Source organism: Cyprinodon tularosa, unplaced genomic scaffold (genome assembly GCF_016077235.1).
Source record: "Cyprinodon tularosa strain WSP-4 unplaced genomic scaffold, ASM1607723v1 ctg746, whole genome shotgun sequence".
Classification (NCBI taxonomy): Eukaryota; Metazoa; Chordata; class Actinopteri; order Cyprinodontiformes; family Cyprinodontidae; genus Cyprinodon; species Cyprinodon tularosa.
In genome coordinates this window covers 324427-342653 of record NW_024039503.1, presented here as the reverse complement: position 1 = coordinate 342653, position 18227 = coordinate 324427, and the positions used below count along the sequence as shown (strand labels likewise).

General features: G+C 37.9%; 1 protein-coding gene and 1 long non-coding RNA gene across 2 annotated transcripts; both read left to right on the top strand.

Annotated features, from left to right (window-relative positions):
* Positions 1-984: 984 nt before the first annotated feature.
* LOC119773139 (B- and T-lymphocyte attenuator-like) lies at positions 985-5305 on the top strand. Its single transcript, XM_038269973.1, has 6 exons — positions 985-1367; positions 2753-3067; positions 3196-3246; positions 3818-3940; positions 4027-4061; positions 4148-5305. Exons 1-6 carry the CDS (start codon positions 1292-1294, stop codon positions 4469-4471), a joined length of 924 nt encoding a protein of 307 aa, XP_038125901.1. The 5' UTR covers positions 985-1291; the 3' UTR covers positions 4472-5305.
* Positions 5306-7815: 2510 nt separating this feature from the next.
* LOC119773134 lies at positions 7816-11588 on the top strand. The gene is made up of 3 exons (XR_005279351.1): positions 7816-8044; positions 10256-10369; positions 10460-11588. It is a non-coding gene; the product is annotated as an uncharacterized LOC119773134 (long non-coding RNA).
* The last annotated feature ends 6639 nt before the right edge of the window (positions 11589-18227 follow it).

Here is an 18227-nt window from a genome sequence, read left to right as displayed (position 1 = left end):
TCCATAGACTTCCATTATAAATTTGAAAATCTGTAAAAATTATTTAAAAGTTTGAAGCTTCACTGAAGCAAAACTGTAAAAGCTAGCAAAAAGCCGAGTTAAACAGTAATAGCAGAAAGATACGGAAATATTTTAAAAGTTGAATGGTGTTTCTAGCTGAAAGTATGCAGAAGTAGTTAAAGAGCAAAATAGCAGAAGATTTAGCAGAATTTTAGCAAAATGCCATTCATTTCAATGAAGCAAAAATTTTCAGAAAAAGCAGAATAATTTAAAAAGCAAAAGAGGTAGAAGTACAAAAAGACATAGCCGACATGTCCTAAATGAGCTGAATATTGTGAAATTTGAATGGTTGAAATAGCACAAAGTATGCAGAAGTAGTAGCGTTACAAAAAATGGTCGGAAGAATAAAAATAATAAAAAAATAAATAAAGAATAAAGAGAAACAGGATCTCAATAGTGTGAATGCCTACAGCATTCACACAATAATAATAATAATAATAAAGAGAAACAGAAAAACAATAAGTGGGAATGCATAAGCATTCCCACTTGAATACAGTTATTTTATTATTAAAAATATACATAAATAAACCTGTCTAATATTTTGCTATTGATATTACACAACCAAACTGAAATATTTCTTTAAAATCTTAATCGCTGATTGAAAGAGAAAAAAAAGTGTTCTTGTGGTGATGGCGTTGATGCAATAAAAACCACAAACAAATAGAACACAGTGGGCATTAAAGCCATTAAGAGGCCGCAGGGTCCTCAGCTGCTCAACAGAGGCCTCACATATCTTCCACTGAAACCACAGGTGCTCTGCAGGAGGTCGCAGAGCTCTGCAGGAGAGGCACATGGTGAAGATTAAAGAAGAGGAGAATGAGAGGAAGTCAGCTTGAAGATTGCAAACCACAGAGACTGTCAAGAAGTGATGAAGGCGGTGTTAAGGTGCACAGACTGAAAGCAGCCTCGGAAGTGACAGAAAGATTGTGAGAACGATGTGGATTTGGGTTCAGAAAATGATGTTTATTGAAGCTGGATAATGAGGGGAAGCCCTGCTCTGAGACGCCTCACTGAGTTGGACAATTTGCAGAAGCGAGACCTCCCACCGACTGCTCCTCACCTCAAAAACTATTGTCTCTTATGTTTAAAGGGAAACAGGTACTGTATGTTTCTAGGAGTAGAGACAGCGAAAGGAGGAAGCAGCTCTAACTGCTTTGTTTAAGAAAATAATGTTTTCGGAGGATTACTCCTCAGCAGAGCCATCTGTAACTGAACTGTAAAGGAAGAGATCATGAGGACGGATCAGCTCTGGACTGCACTGAGTCTGTCCATCTGGGCCATCCTCTTCCTCACCACAAAGGCTGACAGTAAGTGAAAATGTCTTCTTTATGTGACATTTCTTTCACCACTTTCATAGCTTTTTCTTTTAAAGAAGAAACAGCTGATTTATATGAAGAGAAATCCACAGGCGAAAGCAGATCATTGCTGGAAGTCAGATAAAGATGTTTTTAAAGGAACAATAGATAACATACTGCCTGTGCATTTTTACAGATATGTCAGTTCTCTTTAATAAGCAGTATATATATATATATATATATATATATATATATATATATATATATATATATATATATATATATATATATATATATATATATATATATATATATATTTTATTATTATTGTTGAAAACATCACTTTGGTTACCATTTAATTACAAAATAGACAATCATCAATGTGAGATGCATGGAAACTATCAGAGTTTAAAACCACATAAGAGAAAATATCTATATTGAGCAAAAAAGAACCGATTTATTAACATTTCCTTTTGTCGTTTTTTTGTGTTTTAGCGATAAACCAAATAGAAAAAATTATAAAAATAATCGTTAAAATGTATCCTACGTATTACAGTAAAATTACATCCTATCCAGAAAACAGCGTATCATCATGCACAGTGACTATGTTATATTAACATGAAGTCTAGAAAGCAGGCCGACCATTTATGCTGCCGAACTGATATAATGCTCAAATAGGAGGGTTTAGTCTAAAACACCTGAAACAAAATGAATGCTTTATATGAAAATTAGCGGTTTGATTGAGAGTATGTTATGCTTTAGGTTCATAATCTTTAAATTTAGCATCATTTTCATTCAAAAACTGAAACTGGGCTTGAATTGATTTCTTTCTGACTGTGAAAGACACATGATTTGAGAAATTGTCTGTTATATTAAAAGCAATCGTTAGTTTTAACATTTATGTTATCCATTTATATTTTCTCACTTTCAGCATATAGACTTTGATTTTTTTTATAGTAACTTGTAGAGGTACATTTTTCAACAAGCTTTGCATTTTTTTTTTAACCAAAATATCATATATTGGTTTTATAAATGTCTGTTTGAGGGTGTTTTGCTATAGGACAAACATATATTGTATAGGAAAGATATGGTGTTTTTTTTCTATTTTAATGTAATAGTAATTAAAGACGTTTTCCATCTTGAGTTCTGAATTCATTTTAAATACATTGTATGTTGTTTAAATTGAAAAGTAGTAAAGATAGAAGATATAATGATGTATAATGTTCAACTTTTTAAAATAAGTGGAAATATACCGTCCAATCAATAGTGGTCAAACTTTGGGTGTCTAAAGTTTTCCTGTGAAATGACAGCAGGGCAAGTCTTACTCAAAGTGTTAATAATTCAGTAAAAGATGTGTCCAGGTGTAAAATCTCATGTCTGGTTGTCTCCTGCTGCAGATGAGGACTGCATTGTATTACAAGTGCGAAGACACACAAATCATGAAGTGGTTTCTGGACAGAAATTCAGGATTGACTGTCCAGTTCTATTCTGCAACAATCCACCACCAAGGGTCACCTGGTATAAAATAGAGGGCGATCGTGACCGTCTCATCATCAACAGCAGCAATCGCATTAGAACAGGATGGGAGGAGATCAAGCCTCTGGAAGGAGTTTCATTCCTTATTTTTCAAAAGATCCAAAAAAATGACTCTGGAAGATATGGATGTAAAACTGAAGGCAGTGTTAGTCATATCATCAATATCACAGTTATTGGTGAGTGGTTTTACAGTTTTCTAATGTCTAATCACACCGCAACTAATATTAGATCAAAGCAGCCTTACATTAACAAGCATCTGTGCTTCTATATCTGGTTATGGTGATAAGTCTGTTTTGTTTTTCAGATGAAACTGAGGTCACTAACAAGACAAACAAAGCAATAAACAACGACACAAGTAAGGAAAGTTCATAATTGTATCCTTCTAATTTACCTGAACATTACAGTTTTACACTTCCTTACCTTCACTTAGTACTGTGTATACGGTAATATAATTAAGCGTTTTTATAAATTGACGACAAAAAATATTTTAAATAAAGGCTTAAATCTTAAATTTAAATTAATTCAGCTGTACAACACTTTATGTAAGATTTAGTGTTACACATTTTTCTTCTGATTCCTCTTTTGGCCTTTGAGATGTAGACAATTCGAGATATTATGCACCATAAATCAAACCAAATTCACAGAAACATTATTGCTATTGTTCTACATTGCTTTCCAGGGTTGTAAGTTGTTGAACTGGAAATAAATCATTTGCCGCATTGATATAAAGCAATATTTAGTTGGTATTGGTCATTTTAAATTTGGCTTTTGATTTGAAAATGAAAAATTATTTTGTAAAAGGAAAAGGGATGAATATATCAGCTTTTGTATTGATGGTTAAAGGACACAAAAAATTTTCTTTTTTTTTTAAGCTGAATATATAATTTTATTTATTTATTTTTATTATGTTCTATTTGATCCCACAGATGAAGATCCCCAAACTGAACCAAAAGATATTTTCTGGATGTACGTGTACTCCGCTGCTGGCATTGGTGCATTTGTCATCATAGTAATTATTATTTCCATTATATGCATGCAAGGATGTAAAAGTGAGTTTTTTATTTTCTTTAAACCTTTTTTAATTTTTTACTATTGATGTGTGTAATGGCTATTTAACAAAATGCTTAACCTGCAGGGAAATCAAGGGAAGAGCAAAAAATGGAAAATCAGGTAAATATTCCTCAGCTTGACCTGATCTAATATTTATGCCTTTACCCTTTTAACTTATTTTGAGTTGTCACACTTTTTTTCTACAGTACATTGAGATCCCTTTGGCTGGGCAAGCCGTCCATGATGGGGTTCGATATTCACCAAGAGGAAGCCCCAACCTGCCGCCATCTAGAAGAGCCAGTGAGAGAAAGCTACCAGGACAACCTGCAGAGCTGACGACATCTAGAGAAAATGAGCCGCTTCCCGGTCCAAGGATGAATGAGAGAAACAGACAGAGGAATGTAACGCAAGAGCAGGAACCCAGCTCTGTTGTCTATGCTGCTCTCAACCACGGGCCGACACAAAGAGAAGCACCCCGGCCACAGATGCAAATAGAGGAGACAGAGTATGCAGCGATACGACTGCCATAATGACTGAATGTCTGTTGGATTAAATCACACTAGAGGACCAAGATTCTTTAAAGGAGTACAGCAGGGATCCATGATTCTGGAAACAGACAATTCAAATCATGGCCCCCATTAAAGTTTGGAAACACTGATCTTTTTCACAATAAAATATGTTAAAGGACTTGCTAAAACACACACGCAAAAAGGATGATCTGAATCAAAGACTGAAGGTTTGTGGTTTCTACTGCTTTTCTCTTTGGGGTGGAAAATGTTCCTGCTGAAACCCCGATAAGTGCCTCAACGTCACTGCAAACTACTGACTAAAAAGCACGTTTCTCATTCTTCAAAGGTTAAACCGAACGGAAACGTAACTGTATTTTTAATGATTGTTAATTCAACAGATGTGTCATTTTCATCAGCCTGCATTTTTTTTTCTTCCTGTCTTCTGTATTTGGTGCTAAAATACAAGAACTATGCAGCAATGACTCAATGAGGGGCCGTCTGAGATGAATAAGTAGGTTATCCCACCACTTTGGTTAGAAAAACAGTGCAAGAGTCCTGAGAAGATGCTTCAAAGAACCACAACTAAGGTGTTCAGCCAGCTAGAACCTAACAATCTAAATTTATTTTTACCTAGATGGTAGTGAAATAATTAAGAACTAAAAGAGCTAACAGCCTTTTTAAAAGTAACTTCTGAGCTGTCTAAAGATTGTTTTATTTTTTTCCTCCAATGGTTTAATACCTAAAATAAAGTGTGCTAATTTTGTTATCACCATGTAGCAAACATAAAGCTAAAAGATGCTAAACAACAACAAAAATTTAATTCTTTGTTTATTTATTTTTTTTTTTTATAAATAGGCATAGGTCATTACAATTAACTTAACCTTATTGGAAACACTAATGCTACGTTCACAACGAAAGCAGCAGGAGCAGCAAAAATGGGCGTACTGCTTCATTTTTGATGCTTGTACAAGTTTAGTTCTGACGCGTGGCTGAAGCATCTTTGCTGCTCTAGCTGTAGTCAAACACTGGGTCTGATGCACGTTGGGCTGAGCTACCCTATCCTTTCTTTGCGTATAACAATGGCAGCTATATATATATTTGCTGTAAGTGGGTAAAAGTAGTTTTAATATGTTTTGAAAACTTCATCTATGCAGTCAGTTAATCAAGATTACGATCCTGCCTTCAAATAAAAATTATTTCGCTGTCAGACCCCCATACACCGGCGGTGCGCTATCACTAGGAATCCAGTTCAACAGCTGCCTCAGGCCCTGTCGCCTCGTTGTGGTGTTCTGCTACTGTTTGCGGCGACTGGAAGAAAATGTCAGCCTTTTTAACGTACATACTCCAACCTGCATTCACCAAAATAATATTTTGCCAACAGGTGTCAACATTATCAGTTAATTTAGGCATTAATAAACTGTTTCAGAGGAGTGATCATAGTGATCTGCATCAGCAGTGCTGTGTCTGTCTCCCTGCCAGCTCCCAGATCAGCTTCTCTGATTGGTTGATGTGCCGCATCGAGCAGCAAAAGTTCAATTTTTTCAACTCCAGCAGCTGCTGCTTCTGAAGCGTGTCATGCACTTCAGATGCACTGCGGGACCTTTGCTGGGCCAAGTTGCGCGTCAATCATTGACCTTGCATGTAAACTAGCTGCTTCTGGTGCCTCTGCTGCTTGCAGTATGAACGTAGCATAAGGCTGTGTCCTAATGTCTGCACTAACCACTATATAAGGCACTATATACTGGTTTTAAATAACATATACAGTAATTTAGATAAAGATGAGGGGTTTAAATTTTCTTTACCAATAGAAAACATGTCAAAAATCAAACAAGTTTTGATTATTTATTAGAGCTGAAGAAAAACAATGCATATGCACAGCATAGCATAATTTATAGTAATGTTTAAATAAAGTTTGATTTTTAAGGAATTAAATTTTGTTGAGAAATTCTGATCATTTTATCCAGACAGAACTCTGATTATCCAGCTAATTCAAAACATCTTTTAAGATTCTTCCTCTTAAGGAATCATAGGCTGTGTTGAATATTCGCCCTAATCACTTTATAGGACACTATATAGTGGTTTCGCCATTTTAGATGAGTGTCCGAATGTCTAGTGGAAGAAAAAGTAGTGGACTCCAAATTTCCCACAATGCACCTTGAAAATCACTGACCATTCATGGTCACTAGATGAGCAGATATATCCCATGATGCTTTGCGAGGAAAGCCCTTCACTATAAAGTCTGCTATATATAGTGATTTAGGGGTTAGGGCGGATGTTCAGACACAGCCTAAGTCCTTCAATTACAGCTAATCTTGCAGGGATAATTGGGAAATAGTTGAAAAACAGCAGTTAGCTTATAGGTGAAAGAAATGCAGTATTATTATGATTACAATTTGTGGTTATCAGTGATATTATGTTCTCACGCTCTTAGAAATAGGTCAATAGGCAATAATGCACAAATCTGAACTTGAATATTAAATATGGTAGGCCATAAATATATTTTATTATACTTAAATGGTCTAAACCAAAGCTTTTAGCCAATATTCTTTATCTCAAACAAATCAGAAAAACTAGAGTGTAGAAATACATTTTTTTACATGTGAAAACTGAGCTTTTTATTTTATTATTTTTCTGCAGAACACTTAGGTAAGCCAAAATCAAACAGATGCACACTCATAAAGTACATGAGCAAAAAAAAAAAAAAAATGGTACTAATGTACTTGGATTGGCAAAGGGCTGAGTTGATCTCAAAACATCTGGATGAAAACACTTATTGGATTTTTAAAAAACTAATATTGCATGATCCTGGTACAATGTAATATTACCAGCAACCAACCGAATGGTTTCTATTTTTATCATAGTAAACTCCATCTAATGTACCTTCCCTGCTCTATGACTGCTGCAAAGCACAGATATGCTTTCCAAATGAGTAACTTGGACTTTTATGTGAAATCTCTAACTGTATTTTTTGAGACTAGCAAAACAGTGATTAATATTTTTGACAGTAATGAGTGCAAACTGAGCCTGCAAACTATAATGTGTAGCATACACAGCCGAAGCAAACTTATTTGATTGTTTTGCGCTTACTTTCATGTAAAGTAGATTTTATTACATGACTTGAAATCAATCAATCCTTTCAGGTATTGTACATTGTATGTATTATGTCCCTAACTGAATGACTGAAAATGATTTCTGATTGTGATTCTTTTGAAAAGTCGAATGTAATCCTAATCACTGTGTGCAATGGAATAATGTAAATCTAAAACCTTGCATTTAATCACGTGGAGTTCTGAGCATTTTTTCAAAAAATCCTCATCGCATTGATTTCAGATAAAATGCATGGAGCACAAATCTCTTCTTGATTACATAAAATCTGTAGATTTACCCTAACTTCATAGAAGAAATCTACCAAAAGACCCCCGTAATCAAAAACAGGAAGTAAAGCAGACCACATGTGACATCCTGTAAATTTAGAACGCACCCAGGCTTCACTGGCGTGGATCATCTCTTAGATACCCAACATGGTATTTTACACCTATAAATTCCTTTTCTATGTGCTGATCCTATCTGTATCTGTTGGCACTCACAATGACAGTAAGTTATTCTTATTATATTTACACATATATACGATTAATTAATTAATTAGATAACTCTATACCTGTTTGACAAAAGTAAAAATCGGGACACAACAATGTATACCTTAAAATACAGTAAAGAAAGATTTTCTTTCATCCCCGATATTGCACTGTTTAGTCTTAAAATTTAGTTGTGGGTTATATTGCTGGGTTTAATTTATATTCTGTATTTCTTTTAAATTTTTCTCCTGTAATGTGCAAAAAACTTGAAAAAATCTTAAAAATTAATGTCTAAATGAAAATGGGAACCTGTTTTTCCATTATGTGAAGCAAAAAAAAAAAAAAAATAACCAAACCAAAAAAATCAGAGGTTTTATTTAAAGGATAAAATTTAATCTATAAATATCTGAATAATGAAATCTTACCAGCTCTAATAAAAGCACTAACCCTTTTAGCATTCTTATATTGTAAATTTGTGCCACTTAAATATTAGTCAAACAGCTAAACAGAGTTACAATATAAGAATGCTAAAAGGGTTCAGAAATACTTAAGTAATTTCCTTCTGGGATTATTAAAGTATTTCTGAACCCTTTTAGCATTCTTATATTGTAACTCTTAGCTGTTTGACTAATATTTAAGTGGCACAAATTTGAAACCACAGAGTGCTCTGTGGTTTTCTGCACCATGTTTAACCTTAATTTGGTTAACTCAGCTGTTTCTCTAGAGCTTACATCTGTTTCAAAACCCCTCCTACTGTAATTATACTGTTATTACTGCGGTAGAAAAAACCAGTATGTATAATATTTCCATTTATGACCCTTTACTGCTGCAACAGGTGAGGGCTGAAGAACAGAAATACAAACACAATCAAAAAATTTTTTTTGAAATCTGGATTGATTGCTTCATTAACTTCTGCAAACATAGAGAAACACGTGTTTACATCAGCTCTAACAAAAGTATTAAAATAAAGTGGTAAAGATCAATGCATCTAAAAAGAGTATTATACCTAATCTTTCAAAATATTAGCCAAAGTAATTCCTGATCATATCACTGTGGAGGTGTGTGGGTGACGCAGTCATCATCGCTGTCAACGGTGAGTGGTTTTCGCTGCACGTCATCCTCCCAGATGCGATACTTTGTGGAAACTCATGCAGCATTTACAGTCAAGTCTTTTGGAGCATGTCTTTAGCAGCTTTGCACAACTAAAAACTTTCATTTAAGGGACATAAGTTTATAGTCTCATGCTGGACTGAGAGCGTCAGTAAACATCAATGTTCATATATTCACATTGATTCTTAATTAGATTCAGTGCTGGACTTTGATTGGGTGATTATAACCCATGAAAATGTTTTGTTCTAGACCATTTAATCTATGATATTTAAAGTTGTTTTCCTGCTGCAAAGTAACCTCTACCCTAGTTCCATTTCTTTTTCAACACGTTTTATAAGAGTGTTACCTACCTATAGCTCCATCTACCTTTAAATTCATCCAAACTGGCTTCTCTGTCCCAGTTGAAGAATACCACCCACAGCATGATACATTGCCCACCATGTTTCCCTGTGGGGATAGCATGCTTAAAGTGAGGTGCAGAGTTAAGTTGCCGTAACACCTAGCTAAAAATTCAATGTAGCTTTCAGACCAAAGTATCTTCTTCACATGTCACGGTATGAAAGTTAAATTTTAATGGTTTTCTTTATCTTACTTTTTATATAAAAGGAAACCTTTGTGGAAAATATAAGTAATGATGTTGCTGGCAGATTTTACAGCCTTAGCTCTGGAGCTTCTTTACTTCAGGGAGCCAAACATTTCAGAATTGTTCCTGAGTACATCTTACCACATTTTTTGCTCTATTATGTATTGTATTATGAAAAAATCCTATTAAAACATGCTAAACTTCCTGGTTGTACCATCCTTTCGGGTAGTGGTGGCCTAGTGGTTAGAGCATTGCACTTGGGTTCCGGAAGTTCTGAGTTTAAGTACCACAAACTCCCACAGACTGCCACTCTGGGTCCCTGAGCAAGACAATTAACCCCAGACTGCTCCCCGGACGTGGGGAAAAGTTAATTTCCCCATTCTAGGACACTAAAGTATTAACATTACATTTATATAAAAAAATTGTGGTGAATACTTTTGCAAATGCTGTCAAATCTAAAATAATTTATGCTAAGCAAGATTTTAAATTGCATTTAAAAGCCTCCTTGATGCTAATATAAAGATTTTTATCTTGCAGAGAACTCCACCCTTTCGGACAACGTCCCCATTTTTATAAACAACCTTCGTGTATTTTTGATTTTTGTCATTATAGTCACCACTATGTGTGTTGTATCACATCTTGTGGCTAAAGGTAGGCCTCTTATATAAACACAAAGACAGCATGTTTATTATCATGTCTTTTTAAAGGTAATTAAGTAAACTTTTTTTATTCATTTTACAGGAAAATGCCAGAAAAAAAAAGCGGTTTCTCCTCCACTTAATGCACATATCTATGAAAATGACTTTTAGGCTCCATTTGACAGCAATATATGACAGCTTTTTGTGTCTTGTTTTTATGAGTGTTTTAGCGGCTTTGTTGCATATTAGCAGTAACACATAAGTGGAATTAAGCAATAGAAATTGTATTTGGCATCACGCTGCCACCTGCTTGGTTTCCTGCTCTTTAAATACTGTAACCCAAACTGATGTAGAAGTGAAACTGAATGACTATAACCCTGCCTTTGTCTAATTTACATAGAATAGTAAGACAGAGAACAGGTGTTAGCCGTTTCCTGTGCAGTTAAAACTTTTATAGATATCCTGTACAAAGGTAGAAATGGTAAATCAAGTCTAGTTCTGTTTTTAGTTTTTACTCAAGATGTAATTATATAAACTGTTCTATGAAGTCTTTGTAAAGGAAACAGTTAATTACCATCTTTGCCAGATGGTGTTGGCCATACTGTGACTCATGACCTGTATCTATGTTGAATTACACCCATAAAGGCCTCCTGATAGCATTCCCTAGAGATGTGTTGTCTTCCCACTCTTCTTTTTTCTGTAGCCAATGTCTGCATGCATTTGTGAAACCCCTGAAGTTTCAAGACGATGCTACTGCCTAGTGTCTGATTCGGTACACTGACGATCCTGCATAGGGACAGGATTTGAATCAGAACCACCTCAAACTTTGTCGTTCACACATCCTCACCCCTTCATCCTCTACAACACATTGTTGGCTGAAGATCGCTTTTGGTGCTTAAGATCCACCCCAGTCTTTACACAATGAAGGCCCAGCAGAGACTATACATCCTGTGGATACTAAAGAAGTAAAACCACCAACATCATCTTCTACCCAGGAATATTTTTGTCCATCCTGTTTTCACCCTTTACTGCATGGTTTGGTATTTTCACAAAACAAGGCAGGTGTAGAGTACAACAATCAGGTCTAATGGAAGGATCATCCAGTCTGACCCCTCTAAATCCAGGACTTGTACAGATAAAGGGTCAGGAAAAGGACTGCCAGCTGTTTCCAAAGTCAAACTCCTTGATTGTGAATGTGGTTATAGCCTAATTCAGCTGATTCTGAAAACAAGAAGGGGAAAATCACTTTTGTCTAACTATTGTCCACCAGATAACACAATGAAAGATAAACATAAATAAAATATTGTCCTGATCTTGGCACCGATGACTGGCTTAATAACTCATTTCATTCACCTGTCTACCGTATTTTCACGACTATAAGGCGCACTTAAATGTCTTTTTTCCCCTCAAAATGTGCGGTGCGCCCTATGGTGCGGTGCACCCTATGTGTGTTGTAACTGCGACTTTTGAGACCACCTCATTGAGGAGATGATGAAAGAGTGGCTGAATGTAAGGAGACCAGGTGTTTTTTTTTCCACTCATCACCATTAATCTGTACCGTATTTTCACGACCATAAGGCGCACCGGACTAAAAGGCGCACTCTCAGTTATGTGTCCCATTTCTGTATTTAACACACCTTTTTTTTCACATCTCACAGCTGATGTGAAAAAAAAGGTGAATCAATGAACGCTGTGCTCGGCGTTATCCCGGGGGGTCTGACAAAGGAACTTCAACCGCCCAACATCGGTGTGAAGCGCCCGTTCAAAGTAAGGCTGCGAGCGGCGTGGGAGCGATGGATGGCCGACGGAGACCACAGTTTCAGGATAAGTGGAAGGCAGCGCCGGGCAAGTTACGCCACCGTTAGCGGATGGATTGTAGATGCTTGGAATAACGTGTCTGCTGGCTCTGTTCTTCAAGCTTTTGCAAAAGCCGGCATTATTTCTGAGGAGCTGCGCTGCACAGAAAGTGACTCTGACAGCGAAGAAGGGGAAACTGGCATGTCTGATTTAGCGCAGCTGTTTAATTCAGAAACAGAGGATGATGACTTTGATGGGTTTGATTAATACTTTGTAATAAATACATGAATAAAGCACAATCATACTCAGTTTTGCTCCTGCTCTATTTTTCTACCTGAAAACTTAATTCAACAGCAGCCTCTGGGCGCGTCTCCTCCTCTTCACCGCGGTGGCTGGCAGGTGTTTTTTCATCTAAATAATCTTAATCTTGCAGCTATATTTGCTGTGATCAGTGGGAATAAAGTAGTTTTAATATGTTTTTAAGTGAGAAAGGCCACCTGAAAACTTCATAATTGCAGTCAGTTCATCCAGATTATCTATTTCTGTCAGAGGCGCTCAGACCCCCACATACCAGCGGTGCACCGACAGCAGAAATCCTTTCGTTCACCGCGGCTGCTGGCAGGTGTTTTTCATCTAAATAATTGAAACTGCAGGCACCAGGATACCGGTAATAAAAGCAAACATATTCTGTCGGCAGGTTTCAGGATTTTAAGTTAATTTAGGAGTGATCACAGCGCTGTGTCATCTGCGATGTGTCTGTCTCACGGCCAGCTGCCAGGTTTGATTAATACTTTGTAATAAATACATGAACTAGAAAATTTCTAAAGAAATTTTGAGGGGGGCCACCTACTGCCCGTCTGGGTAACTGGGCCAATACGGCCCTGGCAAGTGACATTGGGGCTCCCCAGACCAACTGCTTACGCCTTTGAGGGCTGCTGAGGGAAGGAAAGAGGGCTAGGTCATGGGCAAAGAGAGCTGTGTGCCACTTGTGCTGAAATCTGGGAAATAGACGTGCACAGTATGATGCACAAGGGTAATATGGGTTGTCCATATTGAACCGCAGTGGGTAAACCGCAGTTGGCGGGCTCTGCCCGCCTGCTAGGAGCCCTTGCAGTGATGAAAAAAATCACCAATGGCGGGCTCCGCCCGCCTGCTAAGAGCCATTGCAGTGATGAAATCACCATTGGCGGGCTTTGCCCGCCTTCTAAGAGCCATTGCAGTGATGAAATCACCAATGGCAGGCTCCGCCCGCATGCTCAGAGCCATTGCAGTGATGAAATTACAAATGGCTATGAGCAATATTCCAGAATGTATGAGTGTGTATAAGGAAGAGGCTTTTATTCTGTAGAGTCCCTGTAGTGTTATTTTGAAAGTCTATCATGGATGTGCATCAAAAGATGGGTCATGCCCAGCAGTGATATAGAATCCATTTCCAAATGTTAAATCACTGGGTTTCCATGTTATTAGGTGAATAGCTGCTGTATTACAGAGTAAATGGGAGACTTTTATTGTGAAATTTGCTCTGGGGTGTGTTTTGAAAAGGTCACTAGAGTCTAATAAAAACAACCTGGAAGAGTTTGGGTCATAATGTTGAGCCATTTGCATCAATTATTGCATTAGTATAATCTAGAGGCTTTTATTTTGTAGGGTCCCTGGAGTCTTGTTTTGAAAGTCCAACAGAGTTGTGTTTAGAGAAAATGTTCAGACCCAGCAATGATAGTTGATGACTTTCCAATCGTTAAATCACTCTTTTTTCCATGTTATTAGGGCAGTAGATGAAGATGAAATGGGAGGCTTTTATTTTGAAATTTGCCTTAGGGTGTGTTTTAAACAGTCTCCTAGAGTCTATTCTCTAAAATGGGGTTGAGTTTGGGTCATAATGTTGAGCCATATAGGGCAATAAATATATGTAAAAAATATAGAGGCTTTTATTTTGTAGGGTCCCTGGAGTCTTATTTTGAAAGTCTATCAGTGTTGAGTGGCAAGGGAAGTGTCATGGACAGCAGTCATATAGTATCCATTTCCCAATGTTAAATCAGTGCTTTCACCCTCCATTAGATTAATATGTGCTGTTTAAAACAGCAGAGGTAAAATCTCTTTGAAGCACGGTTACCTTGACAACGCTTAACGAGCCTGTCAGTGACAGAGAGAAAAGCGCAGCACTATCGTTCCTTCGCTCTCAGGCTTTTTTGAATGGGAGGAACAGCTCCGAACAAACGACTGCTGAGCAAAAACCGTATGAGTTATTCAAAAAATGTCTTCACCGTGAGCATCAGCAATCCTTCGACTCCTACTATGCCAACTTTGGTGTATGTGTGTCTTTCAGAACAATATTTATGACGAGTTGAAAACACATAATGTCATTCGTTTTTCTCCCCACTGCTGCTCCAAAACCAATGAAAAACGGCTCTGATTTTGATCGACTTTAGGTCGGTCTGGAGGCTTTTTAAGGAAAAGTATTAATCCTACCGTAATTCCGAAGACATTGTGTGAGTCCAGAGGTTTCAGCCTACAAACTGACCAAAAATGGTGACTGTAGCTCCAAATATGTGGCCGTGAGGCAAGAACAAAATGTTTTATCTTAAAAAAAATGGCTGCCTCACACTAAGAGTTCAGCAGCTGCACTGTAGCAGGCTGCTGCAGAAGCTCACTGTCAGCTAGCTTCCAGGTGCTTACCCTCCAAACAAACGACTGCTGAGCAAAAACCATAAAAGGTATCTGAAAAATTCTTTCAGTGAAAGCAACATCTATCATTTGTCTCAGACTGGGGTAACTTTCATGTCTGTAGGTCTTTCACAACCCAAACGCCTGGAAGCTAGCGACAGTTAGCTTCTGCAGCACCTGCTACAGTCAGCTGCTGAACTCTTAGTTTGAGGCAGCCATTTTTTTTTAAGATAAAAAAATTTTTCCTTGCCTCACGGCCACAAAATTTGGAGCTACAGTCCCCCTTTTTTTTGGTCATTTTAGGCTGAAAACCTCTGGACCCCCCAAAAAGCCCTTGGGAAAAATGGAAGGATTAATTTTTTTCCCTTTTAAAAACCCCCAAAACCGACCTAAAGTCATAAAAATCAGACCGTTTTTCTTTGGGTTTTTGGAGCAGCAGTGGGGAGAAAACGAATGAAAATTATGTGTTTTCAACTCGTCATAAATATTGTTCTGAAAGACACACATACACCAAAGTTGGCATAGTAGGAGTCGGAGGATTGCTGATGCTCACGGTGAAGACATTTTTTGAATAACTCATACGGTTTTTGCTCAGCAGTCGTTTGTTCGGAGCTGTTCCTCCCATTCAAAAAAGCCTGAGAGCGAAGGAACGATAGTGCTGCGCTTTTCTCTCTGTCACTGACAGGCTCGTTAAGCGTTGTCAAGGTAACCGTGCTTCAAAGAGATTTTACCTCTGCTGTTTTAAACAGCACATATTAATCTAATGGAGGGTGAAAGCACTGATTTAACATTGGGAAATGGATACTATATGACTGCTGTCCATGACACTTCCCTTGCCACTCAACACTGATAGACTTTCAAAATAAGACTCCAGGGACCCTACAAAATAAAAGCCTCTATATTTTTTACATATATTTATTGCCCTATATGGCTCAACATTATGACCCAAACTCAACCCCATTTTAGAGAATAGACTCTAGGAGACTGTTTAAAACACACCCTAAGGCAAATTTCAAAATAAAAGCCTCCCATTTCATCTTCATCTACTGCCCTAATAACATGGAAAAAAGAGTGATTTAACGATTGGAAAGTCATCAACTATCATTGCTGGGTCTGAACATTTTCTCTAAACACAACTCTGTTGGACTTTCAAAATAAGACTCCAGGGACCCTACAAAATAAAAGCCTCTAGATTATACTAATGCAATAATTGATGCAAATGGCTCAACATTATGACCCAAACTCTTCCAGGTTGTTTTTATTAGACTCTAGTGACCTTTTCAAAACACACCCCAGAGCAAATTTCACAATAAAAGTCTCCCATTTACTCTGTAATACAGCAGCTATTCACCTAATAACATGGAAACCCAGTGATTTAACATTTGGAAATGGATTCTATATCACTGCTGGGCATGACCCATCTTTTGATGCACATCCATGATAGGCTTTCAAAATAACACTACAGGGACTCTACAGAATAAAAGCCTCTTCCTTATACACACTCATACATTCTGGAATATTGCTCATAGCCATTTGTAATTTCATCACTGCAATGGCTCTGAGCATGCGGGCGGAGCCCGCCATTGGTGATTTCATCGCTGCAAGGGCTCCTAGCAGGCGGGCGGAGCCCGCCAACTGCGGTTTACCCACTGCGGTTCAATATGGACAACCCATATTACCCTTGTGCATCATACTGTGCACGTCTATTTCCCAGATTTCAGCACAAGTGGCACACAGCTCTCTTTGCCCATGACCTAGCCCTCTTTCCTTCCCTCAGCAGCCCTCAAAGGCGTAAGCAGTTGGTCTGGGGAGCCCCAATGTCACTTGCCAGGGCCGTATTGGCCCAGTTACCCAGACGGGCAGTAGGTGGCCCCCCTCAAAATTTCTTTAGAAATTTTCTAGTTACAGACTTGCTGTTGCCGGTTTGATCCAGATACATTTCCTTAGACCTGTGCTGTTACATGAGGTTTACCTGCATGCAACTGTAGAGCCTTTGTGCAGGTTTTTCCCCAGTGGTTATGACAGTTGCTGATGAGGAATATAGATAAACTGACCCAGTTGTGAGGAACTGTGATGAAGACAACTTTATCCTGCAGTTCAAGTGCACAAAACCTAGAATGTGCATCCTGATAATGATATTTGGGCCTAATATTTGACTTCTTATCTCACTATTTGCATTTTATTTGTTGACAGTTACTCCTGTAGAGAGCTACCATGGTGGAGACCAAGCTTCATGTCTTATTTTACTGTATTCTCCCTGCAATACAACTTCAGGCATTCAACTGAACCCAATGGTGACCCATTTTAACTTTTCCTATTGGTGACAGATTAGAATCACAGAAAGACCTGTCAACAAAACAACACCTAGTCTGCTGGAACAACACTGTACCATTACATTAAGCCATACAACCACAGAGTACATCTAATGCACAAAGATTCAACTAAACTAAAGCGATCTTTAAACCACAGCCCAGGATGTTCACAGGGAAATACTCTATCCCAGATTCCTCCCAGCCCAGAGAACAGGATACAATCTCTGTAAAAGGTTAAAGGTACAAAGTCACAATATATTCATATGCAACAAAGACCAAAAAAAATTCCATCATGGTGATATCAGTTGAAAAAAACAACTAATCATGCTGATGGTGTTTAGTCCTTTTTAGCCTAAATAGAAGAGAGAGAGAAGGGTCAAATCATCGGCATGCATTAAGCAGAGAAAACATCTAAAGAGATTGCAGAAACTACTAAAATTGGGTTAAAAACTGTCCAACGCATTATTAAAACCTGAAGGGATAGTGGGGACCCATCATCTTCAAGGAAGAAATGTGGCCGGAAAAAAATCCTGAATGATCGTAATCGGCGATCACTTAAACGTGTGGTGAGATCAAATCGAAGAAAAACAACATGGAACTCAGGGCTACGTTTAATACTGAAAGTAAGAGCATTTCCACACGCACAATGCGAAGGGAACTCAAGGGATTGGGACTGAACAGCTATGTAGCCGTAAGAAAACCACTAACCAGTGAGGCTAACCGGAAAAAAAGGCTTCAATTTGCTAGGGAGCATAAAGATTGGACTGTCGAGCAATGGAAGAAGGTCATGTGGTCTGATGAGTCCAGATTTAGCCTGTTCCAGAGTGATGGGCCAATCAGGGTAAGAAGAGAGGCAGGTGAAGTGATGCACCCACCATGCCTAGTGCCTACTGTACAAGCCTGTGGGGGCGGTGTTATGATCTGGGGTTGCTGCAGTTGGTCAGGTCTAGGTTCAGCAACAGTATATGCTCAAAGAATGAGGTCAACTGACTACCTGAATATACTGAGTGACCAGGTTATTCCATCAACTGACTTTTTCTTCCCTGATGGCACAGGCTTATTCCAAGATGACAATGCCAGGATTCATCGGGCTCAAAT

Excerpts from the sequence above, each read along its gene's own strand:
- LOC119773139 (XM_038269973.1), top strand. The coding sequence starts at position 1,292 with ATGAGGACGGATCAGCTCTGGACTGCACTGAGTCTGTCCATCTGGGCC. Across the intron at positions 1,368-2,752 it reads CCTCACCACAAAGGCTGACA|ATGAGGACTGCATTGTATTA; the intron begins GTAAGTGAAAAT and ends CTCCTGCTGCAG. Across the intron at positions 3,247-3,817 it reads AGCAATAAACAACGACACAA|ATGAAGATCCCCAAACTGAA; the intron begins GTAAGGAAAGTT and ends TTGATCCCACAG.